General features: G+C 45.6%; 1 protein-coding gene across 6 annotated transcripts in view; it reads right to left on the bottom strand.

Moving 5' to 3' along the window:
- Positions 1–3,429: 3,429 nt before the first annotated feature.
- The window catches only part of SESN1 (sestrin 1), an 85,215-nt gene continuing 62,595 nt past the window's right edge, over positions 3,430–26,049 (bottom strand). For 5 of the 6 annotated variants that reach the window (XM_082306951.1, XM_082306953.1, XM_082306954.1 and 2 more), the window contains 9 exons: positions 13,929–13,994; positions 12,813–13,013; positions 11,660–11,842; positions 10,053–10,295; positions 8,631–8,778; positions 7,667–7,779; positions 7,223–7,413; positions 6,818–6,962; positions 3,430–4,565 (listed from right to left, as the gene is read on the bottom strand). In XM_082306951.1, the coding sequence (XP_082163077.1) occupies positions 4,479–4,565; positions 6,818–6,962; positions 7,223–7,413; positions 7,667–7,779; positions 8,631–8,778; positions 10,053–10,295; positions 11,660–11,842; positions 12,813–13,013; positions 13,929–13,994 (1,377 nt within the window). In that variant the 3' untranslated portion in view covers positions 3,430–4,478. Of the gene's footprint in view, positions 4,566–6,817; positions 6,963–7,222; positions 7,414–7,666; positions 7,780–8,630; positions 8,779–10,052; positions 10,296–11,659; positions 11,843–12,812; positions 13,014–13,928; positions 13,995–21,681; positions 21,756–26,049 lie in introns of those variants that run through there. The other variant, XM_082306952.1, reaches the window with a different exon arrangement.

Below are 26,049 nucleotides of genomic sequence, written 5' to 3'. Positions count from 1 at the left end.
CCTTCTTTTGCCATTTTGATTTTAGCTGAAGTTGAGGGGGAAGATAAATGGCTTCAACGCCCTATTTGTTTCTTGGAAAAAAGAATGGATTTGCTCTTTGGGGGTATTAAACGATGGGTAAGTACTCCCCTGTGGGGAGGGAGCTAGAGGCATTTGTTCTTGGCGTTCGCATCAAGGCGAAAGGCAGGCAAACAGCCGGCTGCGTAACGCAGGGTGGGGACGCCGTGGAAAAGGCCTCGTGGCCAAGTCCCGTCAGCAGCTCCGATCAGAACCGACACGGGCCGCGAATCTGTCAGGAGGGAGCCTGAAACTGATGTTTTGCTCAGGTGGATATGTAGGCAATTAAGATTTGTTCAAAGAAAAAGCTAGTTATGTCATGTCAGTCATTACCCATCAAACTGTAAACAAGGGCCTGCAGCGCTGCGTAGGGCGTCCCGCAGCACAGGGCGAATTTGGGTACCCCGTAGCGGAGCACAAAGCGGGGGCAGCCGCTCTGCGGGAGCTCCGGCCTGCGACGGCCACGGGATGGGTACAGCAAAACCCAGCGGTGGCTCTCGTGGCGCTGCACGGGCCCGCGTCCTGCTCTGAACAAAACTTGCAGGTAACAAGAACACGCCCCGAAATTCTAAATTTTGGGTGTATTCTTAGGGCTGCTTCTGCCATTTTTACAGCGTCCCACCTGGGCCCAGGCAGCAGCCAGCCATTTAGTTCCCTGCGTGCGTTGCCTGGCCTTCGGGGCAGGATCCCCGCCTGCGCGGTCGCTCGGGGCGAGGTGCCGACGCTCCTGGCGCCCACAAGGTCCGAGCTGCGCCAGCCGCTGCTGCCGCGCGCCCGGGAGCTGCCGGGCTTTGCAGCCGCGGGCTGGGGCTCTGCAGGAGCCGCTCGGGGGCTGCAGGCTTACAGCCTGCAGCCAGGGAGGGCAGCGACGGAGGCAGGGCTGTGGCTCCCGCCTCGGGCCCTGGCGTCGCGCACGGCTGCTGCTCTGTGGAGCCATCGCCACTTCCATGGAGCACCCGGCCGCTTCGCCATGTTCTTGTTTTTAAAGACTAACAACCCTAGCGCCGTCTTTGGTTGCCACTGTGCTTCACAGCTTTCCTTGTTCTCTTCTACTTAGGACCACAACCGCCTCAACATTTTTAATGGAAAATCCCCAAACGTTTTCAGGCCCTTCCTCCCAAGTAAGTACGGAGCTTTGTGCGTAGTGAGGAGTCTCTGCATGTTGTGGGTAGTGCTCGGTTTGAAAATGTGACTGTACGAAGCCACTGACACACACACACACACACGGCAGCGTTTACTGCTTGAAAAGGGAGGGAGTGCCGGCAGGTAGCTGCAGGTGGCTGGGGAGCGCAGGATGGAAACGGCCAGTTTAGGCTTCTCGGAAAATTTCATGTCTACCTTTGACACCCCCCCAAAAAAGCAGCAGGAGACTCAGGTGCTGCAGAAACTCCATTTACAGCCTGGGAAGACACTTTTTCTGTGTCCTTAGGCATAGCTTAACTTTATGATATGCCCTTAGACAGGAAAGTTTTGCTCTGTTTTTGGAACATTAAAAATCCTGTATTTTTAGTTAAGAAGAGGAAACAGCAGATGCTTCCTGTTAGTCACAATTTTTGACAGTTTATTAATCTTTCTCCCCTAGATCTTTTTAGATATTCTACCCTCTTGGACTATAAGCTTAAAACTGTTCTCAGAGTGTTCTGTAGTAAGAGAAACCAGTCTGAGCTAACTGAGAACCAAGCCCAGGGGACAGAAATCTCAATTTAATTCTACAAGGGGGCTTGGGAAAACCAATTTCTTGCCCGCCTTACAAATAAGGCTCTTTCTTACCTTCCTGTCAGCAGGTAGGAGTTTCTACACTTGAGCGTACTGTAACCCCCGTACAGCCAGCTCTAGGAGCGCGTCCAGAAGAGTTTGTCACTCCCTCCTGGTGCCTCTTGCCGTGCGTTCCTCAGTCTGACTGCACCGACCTGGCCATCCTGCTGCTGCTGTTGGCACCAGCCTATGAAAATCAGCGGCCTAATCCAGAACTAAAAGTTCACTACTGAAGGATTCTAAAACCAGTTGAACTCTCAAAATAAAATTTAGACCTAATTATTGAAAATACGTGATCATATAAACATACGGTTGGAAATCTCCAGTCATATCACACCCATTGCCTGTCGTCACAAAAGAGTGAAATGCACCTCTCTCAAAAGAGAGAAGCAGCAATATCTTTTCTTGAGGTGAACTAATAATTTCGTCCGAGTTCAATGAATTTGATGGAATTTAACAAAGTTTAGCAAGGAGTTGCCCAGGTTCAATAAGTCTGATGGTAAGGTTCACATTATTAATTACTGCATGGAAGAAATGTACAAAGGAAAATCAAGTGACACTCGAGTTAGAGCGATTGACAGAGAAACTGGGGATGCAAAAGGGTAAGGAGGACCCTCCCGTAGAGTCATGCAGTTCAGCGAGGACCCCCCCCTTGCTTTCTAAACTCCTCCTCAGAGAGGAATCTAGGTGCAAACCTAGTCTCAGACGTGGTCAACAGTGTACGTCTAAGGGATTATATAGGCAAAATTGATGTAATGTTCCATTAGCATCAATTCAGCATGCAACTGAAGTTACCCAGACAAAATCAAAGTTACTGTGCTATGAGGTTATGTGCAATACTGGTCACTTACCAAAGATCTACTGTTGGCAAAAGGTGTCTCTGCCTCGAGGAGCAACCTTGAGAGGCGGCCCAGCTCACGGGGAGATCACCGCCATGCAGCCACGCTGCCTGGCCGGGAGAGCTCAAAGGCGGCTCACTTAGGCTGGCGTTATTTACGGGATAAAGCGGTTGGCTCGCAGGCAAATGACATGCCATAGAAAAGGTACGCAGGGGACTCCTGGTACCCACAACTTTATTCCTTGATAAATGAATCTTGGAAAAGGTACTCGTTACTGAGGTGTCAACTGCATGATCGGTGTTCCAAGCTCACGTGCATCGACCGATGCTCACTGTGCCACTCTGCTCCTTTGTGGGTTTTCAGAGACCAGATTGGAACTAGAGGAGTTCCTGGCCCGGCCGTGAGTCAGGCCTCTACCTCCTTTTGGAGCCCGTAACTAGCCTTAACTACTGCTAGCTTGGTTAAGGGGTCGAGGGCATCCATCGCACCTGCGAGGAAAGAGAAAACCCCGTACGACAGAGTACGCCTGAAGAGAGGCTGGAGGACTCTGGGAAAGATGAAATCAGGACTACATGAGAGGTGTTGCTACTATAGTTTTAGTGAAGATCTAAATCTGTTTTTCAAACTTTGTTTTCTGCCACCATTTTAGACTCGGTTGAAAAAGTCATGGTTTGTCATTTTGTTTGCTCAGTTACCGTTTCAAACATTTTAAAATGGTCTTTGAACCAGTAAGTGAGCCACTAAGAACAGAAGCGTGAAGTTAAACCACACAAAAACGCCAAGAGGAAAAGTTGTTACCTTTATTTAAAAAATACCAATAATACTGACAAATTTAAAAAGCAATTCACACTCATACAAAAGTATTCATGTGTTCTCCAAAACCACTGTATATTAAACGTCAGCATTTTAATCATGTTTTGATTTACTAAAAATAGATGGTTTTTAGCCTAGTTATTTAAGCAACTGCAAAAATCAGTAAGACCAGCGTTGGGCACGTAATACAGTAGGACTGTTTGGCAGCCTAGAACAACATTCCTGCACCTCGTCCTAGCTCCTGAACGGGTATCGGTTCATCCTTGAAAAACAGGACAAGCAGCTACTCGACACTTCACGTAGCGAGATCTCTGAAACGCTCGGAGGACTCGAGTCCTCTTCTTTCCATAGGAAGACCATTGCACTTTGGAGCTCACCAAATAATGCTGAACAAATGTCCTGTAGCATTTTAAGGCTAAACTATTTGAGAAAATTGACTGCTATCTTAAAATTATCAGTGTGGACAGCAGAGGTTGAGTTCTGATTAAAAAAGAAATCTAAATAACAAGGCTTTTTTGAAACCACGCACAATAAAGGCTCAGACAATAGCAGTGCTCACTTACTTTCACTTTTAGCTTAACTGGAACAGCCTGTGTCTGTTCACTCCACCAGCACAAATAGCAGCATCAAGATTTTCTAAAATTATTCTCGTAGGGAAAGCAAAAGTCATCAAGTTCCACTTCTTTTCACGCTCCAACTCCCGTAGTATTTGCCTTAACACAAGATCTATGTATCTATCATTTGCTATATTGCCACAAGTTCAGAGAGTGTCCCGTGCTGTCTGAAGCCAAAATACCATGAGCAGGCAGCACTTCTGCACAACCCTGTCAACTGCCAAGCGTTCGCTGCCGAGTGGCAGCAGTGATATTCCAAGCACGGAAATAGCTGAAACTAAAGGAGTTATGGCACAATGGGCATCTTAACTTAGAGCTACCGTTGGTCCTGAGGCTTCGTATCTTCCTCTGCCATACTGCAGCTGCAGAACATTCCAACGTCGACAGGCAGCCGGAGACATCAGGTCATATAGCGAGTAATAGCTCTCAGAGCGTAAAGTAGTTCGGCTTGCATCCGAGCTTCTACCAGAAGCAAATTTACATGGACCTTCGGGAAAGAAAAGAGGTTACGCTTTAACGGCGTGCTCACAATAACGTGCTCCAGCGAAAGGAAGTCTGCGGGGCTGTGGTTTTCGTATTAGCGTTTGCAGCAGCAGCGGGGGAGCACTTGGCGTTTCAGCTCCCCGGGTAATGAGATCTGTCTGTAAAGCTTGCTGAGGGAGGAAAGATCGCACAAGCGCCGTGTGCGGTACCGCAGCACAGCGCCGCAATGGGTCACGGGGACACCTAAGCAGGGCCAGGTGCATAGGGAGAGGGAGTCATCCTTTGGTAGACCAACTGGTTTGGCTGAAAAAAACAGACCAGCTTTCAAGCACACAAGCCCTTCTTCAGCAGCAGACTATGCGCAGCTTGAAAATAATTGTTCACATTTAGCTTAAGTTAATCAATTAAAGGCAGAAGGGTGGTTGGTACCTGCAGAGCAGAGGGGGCTGTTAGCAAAGGAAGATGTGATAAGGTTGTTTGCCCCTGTGGGACAGAGAGAGAAACACACAGGTAATTGTCGATCTGCTGGAGAACAGGAAGGCCCTGCAGAGGGACCTGGACAGGCTGGATTGATGGGCTGGGGCCAACTGCATGAGGTTCAACAAGGCTCAGTGCTGGGTCCTGCACTTGGGTCACAACAACCCCAAGGCTTATGAGGAGCGGCTGAGGGAGCTGGGGTTGTTTAGTCCGGAGAAGAGGAGGCTGAGGGGAGACCTTATTGCTCTCTACAACTACCCGAAAGGAGGTTATAGCGAGGTGGGGGTCGGTCTCTTCTCCCAAGTAACAAGCGATAGGACAAGAGGAAACGGCCTCAAGCTGCGCCAGGGGAAGTTTAGGTTGGATATTAAAAAAAAATTCTTCACCAAAAGGGTGGTCAGATATTGGAAGAGGCTGCCCAGGGAAGTGGTTGAGTCCCCATCCCTGGAGGTATTTAAAAGACGGGCAGACGTGGTGCTCGAGGACATGGTTTAGTGGTGGACTTGGCAGTGCTAGGTTAACGGTTGGACTCAATGATCTTAAGGGTCTTTTCCAACCTAAATGACTCTATGATTCTATGATAATTTTGACCTGAAAAACATGGAGTGGTTAGCTGAGACGAAGCACAAGAAAAATTGTGACATGCCATAAAAATATTATCTTTACTGAGATAGAGGTGTTCAGTAGCTACCAGAGGTAAGAATTTTCGTTCCCCAGCTCATCGCCTCAGTGTCTTTACTGTACTTCTTTGAGGATGAGATCAGAAACCATGTGGGGAAGGGGCTGAAAAGTATTCTCTCACTAACAGCAGGTTGGCTGTGAGTTTGTTCTGGCACGTAATGGCTGTGCGTAGTTTCATTCGCATGATTTCCATGAGGATGGATGGTGATTGCATTCAGTGACACATACATGTACAATCCTTGGATTTTGATGGCTATGGAGAAGCAAAGTTTTGGGCTTTAAAGAAGGATTTGTGTGCCTGAAAAGCTCGTCTCTATCAGTTAGTCTAACCAAAACAAACACATGTAGTATTTTACTAACAACCTTAAATCATTGTAGTTATAGTATCCCTATAATAACTGGGTATCTCTAAACTATTTTCATAAGGAGTTTAGCAAGAAATAGAGCCTCTGGTGATATGAACACTGATTAAGGCACATTTATGTTTCAGCGCTATAGCAGCATTCATTTTAAGTGAGGCCTAAAAATATTTTTCCCAGGAGAAACTGGAGGACGTGAACTCGGTGGAGTAGACATCTGAGAGTTAACAGCAAGAAACACTACTGGGCGGTGCCAATTCAGACTATAACCCAGCAGCGGGACTTTAGGCTTTAACACGGAGTAACTGCTTTGGGGCCACTCGCACTAAAAATGACGGTAGGGCTGCGAAGACCTTGGGCCAGCCGGCAAGCTGCTGCGGGTCTGAGGCCAAGGGATGGATCTCACCTCCCTTCCCTGCCTCTCTGGGACACAGGCAGCACCAGCTGACAGCAGAGGAGAAAGCTGCCGTCGAGGTGAAGCTGTACCATTTGCACGTCTAACCTCCCCATACAGTTCAGAGCTCGCACGGTCCACGTCAGCTGTTAGCTAGCGAACATGCAGTAGGAAAAGAAAAATTATTTCAGCCTGGGAAGTACTACACCTCCTAAGGAATTTACTGAATGCGAGCAGAATCCCGGGAACATCGGCTGAAGCTTAAATGCTAGCTGGGTAGCTGTGGCTGTTAGCACGGCAAACGGATCTACCGCCCGCGTCCCTCAGCACGCACGCAAACGGTACCTTCTCAGAGTGTTCAAACTGCCTCCAGAAGCTATCATACATTCTTTTTGTGGTCTTTTCAGGAGTGCAAACCACAGTCTTGATATAAACTTTAAAGCTGCGGTCCAACAACTGATTAATTTCACCATAGTCATAATCATCGTATCTGTTTGGAATTGAAAGAAAAACACTTTCATTTTCAAGAACCAGTTATTTTACTGGCATTGTTTCTAAGTTCCTACGGCAAAATAAATTATTGTGTAACTTGTACCACTACTGGCCCTTCCCCATAAATAAAAATATGTTTAAAAATACATACATGTTTACTTAATAAATAGCTTTGCTTCAGTCTGAGAAAGAAAAAAAAAAAAAAAAAGCCAATGCTAACAAGTCTGATGTATATAGAACAAAAGTAGTAAAACTGACCTTATTCCAAACATACAATGAATATAGTTCCAAATAGCTCGTCTTAGCATTGAGGTATCCACATCTTTGTGCATGGCCATTGTGTTGTAAGTCAGATTATAAGCAATATGAAACTTCTCATCAAGCAGTTGTCCCACATCTGGGTAAAGACGATTAACCAAGGAATAGCCGTGGTCTTCCCAGGAATAATCCTTAGAATAAGTAAAAATGCAGAATGGAGCATTTCAGAAAGGAACTTGTGAAGACCTAGTGCTTTAACGTAATTTATTTCAGAGCAGATAATCCGGGGAGGGGGGGCTGGTGGTGGTGGCGTTCACTTGCTTGCTTTAAGCCTTCTCATCCGTGGGGCAGTAAGTTACAGCACAGCCATTTCCAGGTTTGGTATTTGGCACAACAAACAGATTGGGCACTACGCCTCCTGACAGCAGCCCCCATCCTTGTTACCTGAACACGAAAGGTGGGCACGTGCATTCCATGTCTGGAGAAGTCTTTGTAACCATAGCTGGTATCCTCAAAGTGACGAGACACATCTCTGGCTGGTGCCGATTCTTCATCTTCTGTTAATTTCAAACAGAATTTCACACAATTTCAGTAAGAACAAACTGGAAGCGTGCTAGTGGAACTCTGACAGAAGAATGGTGAGTCTCTGTGCTTTTTAAATAAACACACAGTTTCACTGGATTACCCGTATTAAAATTCCTCGGTGCAGCTCAGCGTGACCGCAACTATGGTTTTGAGAGGCAACTCCATGAAAAACACTCACATTCTTTCTTATAGACAAACATCTTTTTCTCCCTCCTTTTATGTACCAGTCTTCACTCTGTCTCCCAAGTCTAGGGGACACTTTGCTCCTAACTCAAGGGGTCTGTAAAAACGTCAAGGGAAAATCTGCTTTGGAACAGAGAGCTTATTAAAAAAAGAGACCCCCTAAGACTTCCATGCCAAGTTTACTTTAGAGGAAACTGTTGAAGAGCCCACAACAACCCTAAGCTCGTAACAGATTAAGTATTACCTCACAGTCATCTGAAAAGTAATGTTTCATCCACTTAAATAGCTAAGTGTGTTAAGGACTTCTTTTTACCATCTCTTGTGAGATGCTTAAATCTCTCGTGAAGCTTTTAAATCTCTCGAGAGAGATTCCATTTCTGTTGGAAAGTTCTATTAAACATAATATTGGTCAGTGAGCGTTACGGTGTGTTTGAGAGAAGCCACAAATCTTGGCACTACTTTGCTTTTAAGTGTTTCTGGAAGAAAACGAGGCACCCCTAATCTTGATCCCTTCAAAGAAATGGTAACGTTTTTGAGACAGCTAATAACACCTTTTTTTCCTTTTGCGGCAGTAAGTATTTCTTCAAGTGATTTGCAAAAGTCTAAATAAATAAATATACACACACTACATCTGTTCTACCTGAAGAACACACGAACATGCTTTCTCTCTTCTCTCTCTCAAAACGTGTAGCCATCTCTTCTTGGCTGGCTTCCTCTTCATCTCTACACTCCTGTAGCTGCTTCATTTTCTCCATAAGAGCTTCGACTTCACAGACAGACTCTGTAGACTTGAAAAGGAGAGAACAATGTTTCATTTCCATGTAACAAGAACTGACAATGACGGCAGAAATCATCAAGCCAGAAAATTTAAACGCAAGCTATGTCCTTCATTTACATCTTTAAATACTGATTTTTCGAGGAAAACAGTTCTGGAAAGAAATCTGTACTGACCCAAGAGTTCACATTTAGTCATCACCTTTTCTCAATTAGATCCCTGGTATTTTTAGCATATATTAAGAATCACAACTTTTTGGAACAAGTGGTTCTCACACTAAAATTAATTTCTCTTACTTAATCTAAATGTTCAACAACTGAAAAACAAGGAGCTGTAACAGAAATTCTGATAGAGGAAGTAACCACAATTTACTACCTAACTGTATTTTTCTCCTTCTCTGCTCACAGAGAAGAAACATATTGAAGGAAAAAGGAACAGGGAGTGTAAATGCAGATTTAATGAAGCCTCAAAGGAAAGTTAGTGCAAGATAATCTTATTTCACAAGAGCCGTTTTAACACCACAACACACTATTAATTCAGTATCTGGTCTTGTAAAAATCCATCAGTGTAAAGCAAAATAGAGTTATCTTTAATTTATACAGTTCTGCCCCTTTCTTCTCTGCCTTTTGCAGTTTGCTCCTTCAGAGAACCAGAAAGCTCCATCAGACAAAATTTAAATGCCACCCACACCATTGCAGTAAAGTCTCACAGGCAAGGAACCTGCGCTGAAAATACCCTGTTATCGCTGTTCTTAAACCAACGCACAGTTCACATCATGCTTTTCACTAACTAGAAGCAAGTACAGATCACTGCACGTAACTGCTGCAGGCAGGAAATACTCCTTTAGAGACGGAGCCATAAAATTGTGAATGATCTGTTGTGTATCACAAACACCGCAAGGCAACAAAGTCAAAGACCGGAATCAAAGGAAGAGCCAACTTTCCACTGCACCCATGGAAAAAAGCACTCCTGGCCACTGCTGCCCAGGACGCGTATCATGAACTAGCTGAGGCCAGGAGTCATCTCAATTTGCCTGTATGAATGACGAGACCAAAAAAATAAGACAACTGAGAGGCTGTATCTTTGCCTCTCCCTTCAGTAACCTCCCCCAGCTTGGCAGTGTCATTTCAGCTTCTCCTAAACATATCTTTTCAACTGGTTAGCCCTCATCTGGATTAGGCTAATCAATCCCGCTCTCACTGAACGAAAAGAGACGGGCATCCTCCGTGTATGAAGTTTACAAAGAAACTACTGCTATTGAAAGAGATTGTTCAGACAGCTACTTACTGGAATACTTCCAGTTGGGCTGGCGTGAATTTCATCCGCCCCGTGGTAACCATTGGTAATATCGCATATGCAATAGTTACTGACAGAAGGGGGCCTGAAGGTGTGACCGCCTTCGCAGTCGATCTCCGGGCTGATTCCACAACCGAACGTGAAGGAAGCAAGGGAGTGGTACTGGGTAAGGAGAACGACCGCGTGGATCAGCTCTGCCAGGGACCAGCTGTTCTCTTCAGTCTTCAAAAGTTGCTTTAAAAATAATGCAAGATGAAAAATATTAATTTTGAAGTCATTCAAATGATCCCACCTTAATGCAGTTTATCAACACCTTTCTTTACCAGATAAAATTATTTTTCCCAAGTCTGTAATTGCTTCCTAGCTCTCTGATGCCATTAGTGCGCTGCGTCCCATTACCAGCTTACCTGCCAGCCACGGACTCGTGTGGTTAAGCCACACAGGAGACGCCTTCCCTCCCCTCTCTGGCCCTCAGCTATTGAATCAGTTGGGGTTTCTATTTTGCACCGTATGGTTTGTATTGAGGCCAGGCTGACTTGCATTGAAATCTCACACCTCTGATGAAGATGCAACCGCAACAGTCACATGCTGCTTCAACTGGTCTTTACAGTCTCAGAAAACCCTGGCAACTCCTTGCGGATCAGCTGTGTAAAAACCTGGCATCAGGGCCGGGCTCCCTCCATCTTGTCCCTGTGGGTGGAATGCTCCACATTTGACAAGAAGCTTCAAACCCCAAACTTCCCCTTCAGGCAGGAAAGTGTGGGAGGTTTGGGGCCTTCTGGCAGAGCGCACGCCCTCCCCCCCAGCGCAGCGTCCTGCCTCCCAGCAGGACCTGCCACGGCCTCCCAGCAGGACCTGCTCCACCTGGCAGACAGTGCCCAGAAAGTCCCAGCGCCCGCTTCCTCCTTGCTACGGGTAAAAAGAAGAGCAGAGGAGGAAGAGGAGTTGCTCCAGTAACCACAGCCAGGCCAGGCATGCCCCTGTCTCGAGAGCTGCCGTCGCTGCACACACGCTGCACGCACCCTCGAAGCCGGCTGATGCGGGCAGCCCTCAGCGGAGGGGGCAGCAGAAGCAGACGCTTGGTGGCTTGTTGGGGCTGCGGTCCTGGCTGGCTTGTCCCACCACCGCTCCCCTGGGCTGCTCTGCCAGCCTGCTCCCTCCAACCCAGCCCGAAAACTAAGCATTTGAACCAGCAGCAGTTGAGACAAAGATGCGGTGATTGATGTTCTGCCTAACCTCTGGCAGCATCTCAGAAATGCTCAGGGGGTTCTGGCTACCGAAAGCACCCGACTTAAGGACGTGCACATCTGAGCACACCGTCATCGCACCAGCAGAATTCCGACATGACAACTCTGAAATGGCACTGTGTTGTACATTCAATTTGTTACTCATTTAAGACCAATTATGATCACGTTAGTTTTACAAGGGCAGAAGTGATATTATATCATGCAGCATCACAGTGATATAACGCTGAAATGAAAGTCAGTAACACAGAACATCTTTCATCCTGTCTGGCTCTTAACCCTAAGAATCTGTGACTGCATTACTGAAGAAAAAAAATAAAAGGCTACATTCACATTACTCCATGAAAGACTTACCTCGATATGTTCCTTGGTGATAAGCCAGGGTCGGTGAGCCAACATTTTGTTCAGTTCTCCTAAATTTTGCAGTTTTTGAGGTGCATTTTCCAGACCATTCAACCATTTAGGGTCTCCACCGACATGAAGGAAGTCATTCACATGGAGGTTAACAAGGTAAGAGCACTGATGTCGTGCCGCAGCCTAGAAAGAAAAAACACAGTTGTGATACGCAAAACAATTACAGTAAGTCAGTGCTTTATGACAAATACCATAACTCATCATTTCTTCAAAATATTCAAGAATCAGACTTGCAGTGATCAAAGGCTGAAGTAAAAAAAACATTAACACATCAGCCTGTGTTTTGAAAAACCAGTTTTGATTCTTGTTCTCACAACATAAATATTCCTCATTCATATACATTTTAACTATGCTGGCTACAGGTGCAACATGCCTATATCCAGGGAGACGTGCAGGCATAGATTTATTGTACGTCCTGAAGCAAGTAATCCGTGCTGCATAGTACTCTCCAGTGGGGAAGAAGCAAGGCTGCCTCTAGGTGAATCTTTACCAGCAAAAGCAGGTTTTAGAACGCATACAGCAGGAGAGACTAAGGGCAGCTTTTCAGCAAAGAACAGACCCAGTATCGTTTATTCAAACAGTAATACTTTCCCCATCAAATTAAGACACAGCCCAAAACTTTAATTCAGCTTCAGCAAGCAAAGATCATTGAACTGGCAGACTGGAAATTATGAAATCAACTACTTCTGGCAGGAAACTTGCTTAGAATTTAGAGAGTCAGCAACGGATAATGGGACAGGCTATTGAGTTAGGGGGAGGTGTACTCGACAGGACACACGCACAAACAAGCTTTTCTGAAAAGCAGCTTCTGAGATACTAAGGAAACCAAAAATAAACAATTGTCTTATTTTTATAACAGATTTTTTCCCCCTCTTTCTCACAGTCCTACCAAAACTATGAACATAAAAGTATGGTCTTATGAAACAATTTGTAAACCAGACACAAACAAACCTACTCTGCTTTTCCCCTTAGCTCCTGATGAAATGCCTTTCCAACTAGAAACTGCAAAACACAGTAATAACTGCTACTCAACAAGACCAGAGATTGTTGCCAAAGCGGCTGTTTCTGCCTGCTGCTTTATGTTCCAGCATACCATTATCCCGATGTAGTGTCGGTAATGAAGCGGGAGAGGACCATCCATTTGCAGTAGATAGTGCTGAGTTTTTAGAAAGCTTTCAAGATACTGTGGGTGGAAAACCATCACCAAGGTAACATTGTCCAATCGGCCCAGCGTAGCAAAAGAATCTGCAAACAGCGCGTGCATCATGGCGTCTTCGTTTCCCACTTGAATCGTCTGATTGAACAGAAAGAGCAATTACCAATATTGTCTAAGAAGTACCAATAAAATAGTAAATAAATATATTACCACAGCACGCAGAGGCCCCAGTGAAAGGAATTATAATATAAACCTGTTAATGGCATTAAATCAGTGCACATAAGGCAAGGCCCACAAAATCCCTTTAATACCTCTCATTTAGGAGATCACAAGTGGTTATATCAGCAAAAGGAGATTTTTGGCTTTACACTTTCTCCTGTACAACACCGACTTCTCATTTTTAACTGTCTCACCTTCACTTTCTTGAATGCCCCAAATTGATCTAACTTAGTTTATTATAACAAAAAAAAGCTAATTGAATAATCATTTTTACTAAGGGAAAAAGAAGGAAAGAAGTAAAAAGCCAAGAGAGAGAAATAAAAGGAAATTGAAACTTAAGGCTCTAAAATTCCTAGAAGATCACAGGCATATTACTAACTCTTCCTCTGCTCCAAATTCTCTTACCAGACGATGAGGAGAGAAGCACCATAAATGCTCAGCCACAGTACTCTGAAGCTTCTCAGATTATACAGAATGGTAGAGGTAGCTCAAGAAAAAGCAACCCCAGAGCAGGGGGGCAGGTGCCTTGTGGACCAGTAGGAAATCACATCCGGACGTTCACAAGGAAACAGACACACTTAAAGAAAACAGTATTGGGTTTCTCTTATACTAGATAGCAGTACGGGAGGGGTCATAACTATTCCAAAGCTCCCCAGGGCTCTCACTGCTTCTGTACACTAGAACTGTGGCCAAAGTCTCACCAGGACTGAATGTGATCACAACTGAAAATGTTTTGCAGCTCAGCAGCTGTCCTGAAACCAAATGTGGGTTACTACTAAAAGGGTGTTCCTTAAAAGCATAAAGTTCACTGTGTACTTGAAAACACTACCACACCTCCTTCTCGGGGATGAATCTGCTTGGTCCGTGTCCCAGTGGTCTAGGAATTCTTATTCCGAGTTCCTAGAAAAGAAAATTACACCATCTCAGCATTTAGTTATAAACAGCTTTTTAGCTGTGGTTGCAGGAAAGAAGAGTTCTCCATTCAGAGCTGGGCTTATTTGGGTACTCGTGGTACTCTTACATGGGCACTTTTACTAGTACCATTTGTACAAATGCAAATCATTTTTTCTACAAGTGCTTTATAATTAGCCACACTTGTTTACAGTGTACTGCCCCACTCCAGCAACAAAAAATTCAACAACAAAGGCCCTGCCAACCGAAGAAAACACACACAAATTTATATGCACACACACACTACAACCTGGTTCACAGAAAATTCTGCATAAAGCATATTTTGGCAGGGTGTCCAGGACAAGGAGTTCAGTACATAGCTGGCTGCTGTGTGGTTATGCCACTGATACAAAACGAGACTGATGTGTGTGTGTACATCCGCAGTACGCCAGCACATAACACTCTGTGCATCTGTCAGGAAATGAAACAGCTGTAAGCCTAATCAGATTTCTTTTTCCAAACCTCAAAGAGCTCTTAAACTGCTCAAAGTACCTGATCTACATTTGCATCTGCTTTCTTTTCAAGATAGGATAAAAAACTATTCACGTTGGGAGGGAGGGAGGGAGGGAGGGGATTTTGCTCAATCAGAAGAGCAGCAGCCACATCCTTGCACACACTTCTGCGGACATACTGCCTTGCAGGTAGGAGGGAGGCTGGATACCCCTCCAGCAGTTCGCTACTTGCCCTCTCCCTCAGCTAGACAAAGCTTTCTGCCAGGCCTACGGCACCCTGGGCCCTTCGTGCAGCCCAGGAGCAAACTGCATAAAAGACTTGGGTGCATTCGTGTCCTGCCTGTTAAACCGTTCCCTTTGGACGGGTGGGAGCCATGGGTTCAAGGGCAGCTTCTGTGTTTGGCATGGAGCAGCCCTCAGAGAAGGCACAGCAGGGTCCACGGGGCATGGACCAAAGCAGGACACGGACTCACCTCACACATCCACACGTGTGTGATGCCCACCTCCCCATCGCTACCGCGGCTCACTCCTTCACGTGCGTGGGACTCGCTGCCAACAAGCTCTCCTGAGGGGATTACGCCCCAGCCAGCAGCATGGCTTCCCCAGGAAAGATGGGAGCCCTGCCACCCAAAGCAGCTCCCAACGGGGCAGCTGATGGCGCGGTGCTCTTACAGATGGAGGGAGACCTGGGATTAAAGCTGGTGATGGAGCTGAGTGCTGAACACTAGGCTATACATAAACTAATGGTTTGGGCTCCTTACCTGTTCACTCTCCCCCCAGTCATCTTTTAAAACATACCCATTGCCTCCATTCCACAGCCCAAACCACTCATTTTCTAATGATACCAACCCCATCCAGGTTCTCAACTGGCTTTAGATGAATAAATACCATGTACTGAGCCAGTTCAGGCCACACAGAGCAGAGGGGCATCTTCAGCTGTTTTAGGCTGCAAAAGCAAATGAAGCCCCTAAAAGCCGCCTGCCAAATGCAGTTTTTAACTTTGCTACATTTTCCCCACATAGATAAAGGCTGTTATAAACAAGCTATACTGATCGCGCTCACTACTGCACTTTTTCTGCCTTTAGCTGAGGTTTCTATTTGCACGAGTTCATTGTACGAGAAGCAATTTTATTAATCAGTTACCGTTCCCTGAACTTTCCCCTAAGATTAAAAACCAGCTTCAGAGAGCCGGAAACAATCAGCGCAGGTCTAAGTCAGAACTACCAAAGCCCATCAGACTCTGACAGGCTCCTTAAATCCTAAGTCAGATGCCTTCATTTCTCAAGTCTTATTTGGATAAAGGGAGATGAAAGGGCAGCGCTTACTGCTTGTCTTTTCACATTTTCCCTGGGACAGTGAAGTTTGCAACGTAGCTTTTTCCTGCTGAGGGTCCCAACATTCATGGACAAATTTTGCCTGTCAGCCAAGTCTCTAGCAATGCCACTTGTAGGATGGAATTTGTATCTTAAAAACACCCTCTCTCCTCAAAGCTCTAGCACAGCTTCTTATCTCGGCTACAACCACACTAGCAAATTAGAGAAACATCTTACATCCAAATGACAGCAAAGGAAAAAAGCGTACGCATCATTTAACTTAGCAGATGTCTGCAGTTGTCTGCCAACTCAAGCACTCCAAGAGAAATACCTTGAAGTTTAATTCTTGAACAACTATGTTTCAGTCTTCCTCTTTCCCAGAACAGTTACAGGAAGAAAAAAAACCCAAGATTTAAGAACCTGAGATCGGCAGACTGCTAACATATTTTGCCTCACAATCTAAAACACATCAGTATCAAAACACTTCACCTTTTTTTTAAAGCATGCAGAGGTCAAACTACTATGATTACACTGCATATAACAGGTTACATTACTTAAGTAACCAAACCCTCTCTGCAAAGTGACTTAGGGTTTTTTGGAGGATTGAATAAGTTGCTTTGTTCTCCCTCAGGAGAGGAAGCATCCCCCGAAATCATGGCACCAGCCTAGTACTTGAGAAGCCTGGGTTCAAGTCTCTGTTCTGACAGAGACACGCAAAGGATTTGTGAAGATGAGCCTGAGTTTCCCATCTGCAAAACGGGGGAAAATATGTTGCTTCCAGAGGGTGCTGAGAACAGAAATAAGCTTGTTGTCATAAGGCGCACGGTTACCACAGTCATGAGAGTTGTATAAATCCTGACCCATTAGAAATCTTCTGAAAATTGTTATTCTTCAAGCTATGGCTGACCTTTTAAAAACTGTTTTCCCCTCTTTTTCAGAAGCAGCATTTAATCAAGTTCTCCTAGTACTTGAGAAATAGCAGGCATCTCCACGTACTCCCAGTATCCCAACATTTCAAATACTATATAGACAACACAGTAATAGTTCTCAAAACAGTCCTAGAGCATCTTCCCTTCATTTTGAACATATTTCTATGCTCCATGATGCCCTTCACTAAGCCTCCATCTTCCAAATACACTCAACTCAAGGAGCACCGCTCTCCAGCTTTCCCTCTCAAAGGCAAAACCTGCACCCCGACCCACCACACCACCACGCCTCTCTCCTGCACCTTCCTCTTAAAGAAGCACCTCACCCGGAGCACCAACAAACACTCAGCAAAGCAGCCAGGGCTAGCAAACAATATTTATTTTGATTACTACAAAAGTATAAGCAACTTTCATGCGATTCCAGACCACCGAGTTGCACATCGAAGCGACCTACTTAGTGCCATGTCTTCTGCATCAAACTTCTCCTGGCTTCTTGCCTCCTGATTGTTAACCTTGCCACACCACTTCCATGCAGTCTAGAAACTCTGCAGCTGAATACAGCCCCAAGCTCAGCAGAAAGCCAACCACAACTGAGGCTTCAGGTGCAAATAAATAAATAATAATAATAACAACAACAACAATAACAATAATAGTAATAATAGTAATAATAGTAATAATAGTAATAATAATAATAATAATAATAATAATAATAATAATAATGCATCAGAGGCACTCCATCTTCAAAGGCAGAACATAAAACTCAGATGGCTGCAAAGCTGAGCAGCAAGGGTGGAACAGATTTCGCCTTCAACACCCAGAAGCTCACAGCTAATGGAGGGAGGTGGGCCTCGCCAGGCGGCAATCCACCCCACACCTCACCTCCCAGACGTACCTTGACAGAGAAGCAAGACTTTAGCCACATAAATGCTGTATCGCTACGCTGGCAGTGACAACCTCAGAAATCACAGGAAAGCCTCCGCTTTCCCCTTATGTAATGTGACTTGTACTTCTGTACAGCCACTATTATTATTTCCATGGGAAATACGTTGACCAGATACCTACCATTTCCGAAGCTACACGTCCCTCATCATTGCCATACCTGAGCATCTTATGTATTTAATTCATGCACAGTTCCTGTGAGGTAGGGCAACTGTATTACCCCCCATTTAGAAAAAAAAACTGAGAAACAGAAAAGCTACATGTCTAACAGAGGCTGCTACAGAAGACTGGTGGCTTGAGCTGAGATCTCTCAAGTCACGGGCTAATGCCCTAACCATCAGACTGTGCGCCTTTTCAGAGACTTCTCAGCCAGGAAATATGTTTTATGCAAATTTACACCAAGAAACAGCTCTTCAGAGCTGAGACAGAAGAGTTAATGAGACAAGTCTGCAAACTTAATTATGTACTTCCCAGTTACCGTTCTCTCTCACCAGTCTGGCCCACTTAGTACATCAACTCCACAATGACAACCAGACCAAAAAATCTCTACTGCATGCACATACATGCTCAGAGAAGACCACTCTAAAACCGCAACGTGTAGAAACTCACTCTACTTATGGCTTTTCTGTATCTTAAGACTGTCAATCAAGCCCACTTTTAGGTAACTTTTTTAAGCGTCTTGAGAAGAACAGCATTCCTATCAAGTAAAAGCTTGGAAAATGGAAAATTAAACTGCAAACGCTTAGAAGATGCTTTTTAAATACTTAAAGTACAACATGCATCACCTCTGCTAGTAACAGAACATCATCTGCTTTGGTTCTGAACTTCTTTAAAGCATAAGTGAAGAAAACAGAAAGTCACTTTTAAAGACACCTAATATCAGAAATTCCACCTGCAAACACTGAAGCAGAGTTAGGCTACAAGCCAAGACCCAGAGCCTCTAGAACAGGAACAGCTACCTAACCTTAGCTACAGCTCTGGCCCCACAGTGCACCTAAAATGCTCTCTCAGATCCCTGTTCCTCCCCCGCTACTAGCTCCTGGCAGCTAGAGCTCTGCCTCTTATCACAAAACCTCTCCCAAAACTCAATTATAGTTTTGCCAAATGAGTATGGGGACTGTTACCAAACTGTTAATTTTTAGTCATTCAGGATTCATGAGCCAAGCACTAGCGATGAACCACAATCTTCAGACTGCCTCCCTGGTGTTAGCACAGTGAGTCATTTTGCTCCCCTCAAGTACAGTCAGTACCAATATCAAATGTTACATCTCCCAGAGAGACTTATTTACCTACTTACTTAAACCTCCTCTAAATGGCAAAAAGAACATTTTATCACAGACAAGCCACAGGCAAAGTGAAAATATAATTATCGATTTACTTCACTAAACCACATTTGGACTAATATCTTCATCTGAATCATCTATGTCCTGATTAAGCACTAAATACTACTAGGTTCAAACAAAATTATATGAAAATCACACACTGTAATGCAATGTAAAACAATTTAAAGGAAAGAACCAGAGAAGGGAAATGAGTTTGAGGTGACCTTTTTTGGAGGTAACATTTTCCTAGACAATTGATCATTTTACGTAATCTAAGTGCATTCCTACCCAAGCTCAGGGTTAAGAAAGGCACAATGAGCTGTGGGTCAAAAACTCTTCAACACCATCTCCTAGTAGAATTAAGCCCCGCAATGTGCCAGTGCTGAAAATTCAGCTTAGTATACTCTGGTATGCATTTGAAGCTGACATTAAAAATACCCATTTAGAGCTTTATACACTTATAAGATAAAATGCCCCAAAGCATCTAAGTGTCAAAGAAGCTCGTGCTGCATTTCCAAGGGACACTTTGGCACTTACCAGCCTAAGAGGCTTTGTGCTGCTGCTGCTGCTTCACTCGCTGTGTCTGGTTCCTACTTCCCCTTTAAAGGTCACCGACAGCAAAACCTCACTGGTGGTGACACTAGCAGGCTACAAATGTGGAGTTTCCTTGTTTAGGATCTTAACGACAATGACTGGCACAACTGGCCTCACAGGACAAGTTATTTATCACCAAGCTGATGCATACTCAGCTTAAAAGCTGTATTTTCAGTTCTGCTAAATGCAGTAGCTACTGTAGTTTCCTTATCAGATGGGTAGCTTTTGGAAATGAAGGGATTAAGAAAAAAAGAGTAGCGATTAAATATGATTCTTTTCCTACAAACACTAAAAAGAAAAAAATAATCCCGCAAATCCTACACCTTTTCTAAATGTGGGGCTAAGCAGAACTGGCAGTTTTTCCTACTTTATTCATTTACCTAATCCAGAAGTAGCTGCAATTGCTGTGGCTTTCTCAAAACACACCATGATTCATGTTAAAATGACAGAAAGAATGATCCCCAAAATGCTCATGTACCCTAAATTTTTGCACTGGTTCCATTTTCTGGGTATCTCAGACTGTCATTCAACTGAAGCACGAGACATGTCTGCACTTGCATGGATTTGAAGAACTGAGAACAAGTACTCCCCCTCTGCTACAAAGCACTTTGTTCCACAGACCTACCGCTCTTCACTGGAACTAGAGCACAGCAAATGTTGCACTGTTTCTACTTCACAGAGAATACATTATTCTTACATGAATTTAAATACTTAAATTACTTTAATTTAAATATCAGTAAGTGTATTTTCTCTGAATGTCTCAAAGTCCTTTGAAATATCAGATTTTAAAAGCATCCCCAACTAGTTTATGTGACTCAATTCAAGACAGAAATGAAGGCAAGCGAGCGTGTGCCCAAGGTCACACACCCTGTTCACAACGGCAGGAATTAAATCAGAGCCCAGGCTCCTCAGTCTCAAGCTCTCACAGCTCTCCTCTGGTCATCGTCTCGGACCGAGCAGCACCAGCAGGTCCAACTGGAGTAGTCTCAAGGCACCCCAGTGCTACCTGTTCTTCCTCAGCAGTAACAGCTCTTCCTGAAGTGGTTTTGTGACACAACTGCGTGGAGACCACAACCCCATTTGCTTTTGATATGAGCTCACTGAAACCAAGAGGCTGAATTTCAATGATCAGCGCCTAGCTTTTCTGTATGCCCATTCTGTAATGTGTACAATGAAACAAAAAGTTTTAAAGGGCAAAGGATCTGGAAGGAACGTCTGCAATTTCCATGCTGTAAACACTGTCTAAATACCAATAAGTCAGTGACACAGAAGGAAACAAGTTTAAACGTGACAGTTACTGTTTGCATTATGTAGACTGGACTCCTGGATTATGTCAAAGCAAAGCAATTCGTACCCAAGAGGTACTAGATCTGTACAAACCAGAAAAATACAAAATAGTTTCTGTGGCAACCTGCAGCAGTTTGAGGATTTAAAAATTTCCTTTAAAAGAAGAATCTGAACACGGCGACACTAAGAAATTTACAAAAGAGATCCAAAGCAGCATTTCAATTCCTGGCCAAAATAATGCTGTTGATTGATTGCATTTGCTTCCAATTACAGCAAGCTCGTCTCTATCAGAAACACAAGACCAGCCTCAATGTTTCAAAAGGATAATCCACGTCTATGCAAGAACGAAATAAACACCGGGCAATTCAGAGGCACAACCTACTCGGATGAGCCTAAAACCCCAGCAGAGACACCCCACCACCACCACCACACACAGGAGCGGTGCACAGCGCCTCTGGGACCAGGCGGCAATGCGGAGGCTAACGACGGCACCTGCGCTGTCCCTGCAGGCAGCACCTGGATATCCCGTAGAAGGGAGCCGCAAAGGACCTGCAAGTCCCCCAAAGTTACCCTCCAGGAGCGCCGAACGCCGTCTCTAGGGGTCGAGCCAGCAGCCCGCAAGGAAGCGCTGCCCCTGCCTCCCCGGCCCCGCGGCTGGGCCGGGCCCCGCTCGCTGCAGCGGGGGCTGCCCGGGCCCCCGCCCCACCTGCCAGCGGGGACCTCTCCCCGCGGACGCGCCCGGGGAGGCTCAGCCCTGCGGGGGCTTCCCCCGCGGCCCCAGCCCCTCGCCGCCCGCGGGGTACCTGGTGCTGGGGGCCCGGCCTCGCCACCCTCATGCCAGCGCTGCGGGGCCGGGGCCGCCCGCGCTCCCCTCGCAGCCCGGCCGCGGCTCTGCCGCGCCGCCCAGCGCCGCCGGGGCGGGCGCTCCCGCCCTCCCTCCCTCCCCGCGGGCGGAGCGGCGGCGGGGCGGAGCGGCCGGCGGGGGGACAGCTGCTGGCCGCGGCCCCCGCCCCGTTGCTCCCTCACCCCGGCGCCTGCCGGCCCCCGGGGATGCCAACAGATGCCCCGCAGTCGCCCAGCCCGGGGGCAAGCGCCGCCGCGGAGCCCCCGGGCCCGCCCGCCCCGCTCCCCCGCGCTGCCCCCCTCTCCCCCAGCCCCGCTCCCCTGCCCCGGCGCGGAGCAGCTCTTTGGACAACACCTCCCCCCCGCCCCGTTCCTTATGCAAGAGTTTCTACCTTCTCTTTAAGCAACGAAGTAATTACGGCTTTTAAACTGAGAAAGCGCAGGAGGTTAACATTTTGTAGATATTTGTGTGACTAAGTACGCTGCTGCAGAAATCTGGCCGCCTGCCTGTTCCCAAGATCGTAACAGTCCTGGGCAAACATGTGTTTTGCAATCGCATCAGCAAAACACTCAGCCTTTGTTTGCGGCAGGCCGTGCTTCTCTTGTCGACCCCCCAGGGCTGTAAACTCTGCCAGATGCCTTACATCTCCCACCTCTTTCGGTTTGGGATTTTATGGCATCAATTATTTCAAAAGAAACAAGTCCCTGGGCTGGCCCACTTTTTTTTTTTTTTTTTGTGTCTTCCACAGCAATCTAAGATTTATAAAGCTAAATTCTGTTAGATCATTTTCCCCTCAAATATTTTGAATGAAAATAAAATACGACAGACCCCAAGAGGAGAACCTCAAGCTGCGCCAGGGGAGGTTTAGGTTGGATATTAGGAAAAACTTCTTCACCGAAAGGGCAGTCAGGCACTGGCACAGGCTGCCCAGGGAAGTGGTTGAGTCTCCATCCCTGGAGGTATTTAAAAGAAGGGTAGACGTGGTGCTCGAGGACATGGTTTAGTGGTGGACTTGGCAGTGCTAGGTTAATGGTTGGACTCGATGATCTTAAGGGTCTTTTCCAACCTTAACAATTCTATGATTCTATGAACCTCTACTGCAGTTTTGATGGGAGGAGGCCAGGACAGCTCTGAACCCCTGAACGTACTCGTCTGGGGGAGGAAGGCTTCTGCCTGCAATTCAGGCTGCTCAGTTTTGAGTCCTACCGAGCTCTGGAACAAGCAAGCAGGGAAATTCCATGACACTGAACTTTAAGCTTCTGTTAAATGTAAAACTGAACACTGAAAAATTGTTTACAGGCTGCCTCTGTTACGGGTGTACCAATCTTGCAGCAAAATGCAGAAAACACCGAGGACAGGGCTGTCAGGGGAATGTGGCAACATGACTCAAGGCAGCGGTTCTGCACATTTCTCATACTAAAGCTTTAAAGGCTTCCTTTCCTCTCCACTTTCCACATACCACCACCTCTCAGAGCTATGCAATTAACCCTGGAGAGCCAAGGGATACTCTGCTTCTGAAGGCTTAGCAGCAGTTATAAGGTTAAATTACCCAGAGAGGCCCAGGTACCACAGCTCCTCACCTGGGGCCTTGAATTTAAGCTGGTAGGTTTCTCCAGAAGAAATGAAGTGTGCTTCCTACCTACTTGCACTTCATAAAATGCTCAACAGAAGCATGGAAAAAGAAGAAGAATGGAATACTGGCAAGGAAAGTTGCGTTTTGTGAGCTAATAAAATAAACTAATGAAGAACACTGTTCAATTCCCACTGGCTACTTCCTTACTTCAGGCCAAAACATAACAAAGAAAGAGAAGGAATGGGCTCCTCTTGCAACACAGGCAAAGAACTGGCTTGTGCTCAGAAAAACTGTTGGGAAGGAGAGTAATTACCTGAAGGCTAAAATATAAGAAGATGCCTCACCATAAGAAGCCTTCCTGGATGTCAGATGAAAGGTCAGCCCCTTCAGTGGATTTGTTAACATCCTTGGAAGAAAAGGGGGGGGGGGAAGGGCAGCACTCCCTCAGTTCCCTGAAGTGTTTTTCCCCCACTGCGGTCGATCGCCCTACCTGGGTATCTGTGACGAAACCTGTTTATGTTAACATTCGTTCCTATACAGAGAACCCTGGCAGATACAGATTTGTCTCTGACATCGTCCAAGGGAAATTCCCTCTCATTAAACAACAGCAGAAGGAAGAAATTATACCACATTCTTCGCTTTCTGTATCAGCATAGATGAAGGCAGTGGCAGCATGTCAGAAAAAGCATGTACAAAGGGGAAGAGGAAGTTGCACAGCCACAGCAAACAAATAATAATGGTCTTAAAAGCTCTCCCATATGGCCTGAGTACACAAGCTGTGCTCGGGCCCCAGGTACGTCTCTGCCTTAGCAGAATCTCATCACCCCAGCCTGCTGCGAGCGCTTTCTCCACCCCGGCCCTCACGCAAGTATTTCCAAAGTGCAACTCCTCCAAATCAAAGAACACGCAAAACTAAGCCACATGCTCATCTATAAATCAGTATGCAATTGTAGACTGAAATTATTTCCATTTGGGGGCTAGTACGATGAGCTCCATGAGCAATTTCATGAGGGAATATGGTTTGACACCAGCACAAAGCTCATCTGAGTGCAGAACGCCGTGCAGCCAGGGGATGCGGGGACAGATCTATGGTACAGTTTGCATAACTTGAGCGTTCCCCTGGGGAAACACAACAGTATGTTTGACCATGTATCGATACAAGTAAACAGAGATTGAGCGAAATGCTCATGAGGGAAAAAAACAACAACAAATGTTTAACATGAAAGTATTGATAGATACCAGGTTTCCTTTCACCCAGAAAGCCTGTATGATAGATACACATGAAGTCACCTAAAGCAAACACCACCTAAAGCATGGAAACATACTCTTTCATAGCAAGCACTTCCATAAAAGCAGCTTGCATAAGAAGATGGCATTTAACATCTGTGCTTTCTAGGTTAAATCATCACGAATGCAGTTTTTCCTTATTGCTACAGTTAAAGAAATGTCCTGGTGAAGCTAAAAGGAGACCAACCAACATGAAAAGCCCTATCCTGCAGATGCATATGTCTGCACTTAGCTGCTGTAACTTGGAATAGTTCCATTTCAGTCCAATAGGGCGACTTTTTTGAGTCAAGTTCAGCACAAACAGATGACTCCGAAGAACTGGCAAACCAAGATCTTAAATTCTTTCCATAGAAAAGCTATCCAACCAGAAGCACTCGACATGCCTGTTACTGCAGTGCCCTGGACATCAAATTAATATCTCGGAGTATGATCAGACAATTCTTTCCCAGGAACATTTACAAGTAAAAACAGATAATTCTCTGGGGCTCTGAGCCACCCGATTTGTATTAGTTCTTAGGACTGGATTTCTCTCACGCGTGGTTTCGTAAGGTAGCACCAGCTCTGGCAAGATGTAGCAGGCTTAGCAGAATGGATGTAAATACCAGCGTTCACATCCGAGTGTCTCTGAACGCCCCCGAGACGGCCAACGGCTGCAGATGCGTGCTGTCTCCCATCTGCAGCTCCGCCGGCTGAAGAGGTTACCGCACTAGCCCAGGTGTCACTGCCCCTCCGGGGGGGACGGGTCTCTCTCCTAAGACCTGCCCGCCCAGCTGCTGCAAACGGCACTCAGTACTGCATATGGTCAAAGTAAGCGACTGGAGAACTATTTTGGGTTGGGGGGTGTGCGTGTGTGATTTTTTTTTTTTTTTTAAATTGTTTTAGCTCATTTTGACTGACAGAGGTTAATCATTACTAACAGTGACTCAGGGGGATGTAACTCCTAGCAAAGCAGCAGCAATAAAAGCATGGGGGCAAGAATCCCTTCAACCAGAACAGCTCGAGCAGCTCCACCTGATCTGGCGTCTTCATGAAGTCACCAGGTGTTTCAGCAATGACTAAGCAGCCCCGCATTGGTCGCTCTGAACATTTCCCTGTGGATTCCTCTCGTTCCTCGCTGTCCACAGCCACTACCCTTTTCATAACAAATTTCAAATGCATCTCCTAATCTCTTCCATCCCTTTATTATACAGTTGTTATTTCTAAAATAGCAAAAATCTTTATCATGATAACCATATGGGAGGCACAGCAATCAAACCATTCATTACAGTGATGAAAGAATTTAAATTAAATAGAAGATATCATCCTAGCATGCGAGTCAAGAAAAAATGGTCAGTATTTCAAAGCATTCTTGATTTAACCTTAATCTGATTTGTCAGTCTTCAAAAAAACTCACTCTATTATTAGAATTAGTTCATAATTCTAGGGAGGAGACTAAACTGTATTCTTTGTACAATCTAAATTCTTGCT

Source organism: Platalea leucorodia, assembly GCF_965183815.1.
Source record: "Platalea leucorodia genome assembly, chromosome: 3".
NCBI lineage: Eukaryota > Metazoa > Chordata > Aves > Pelecaniformes > Threskiornithidae > Platalea > Platalea leucorodia.
Note: the sequence above shows the minus strand (reverse complement) of the source record. Positions and strands in the feature narration are given on the sequence as shown.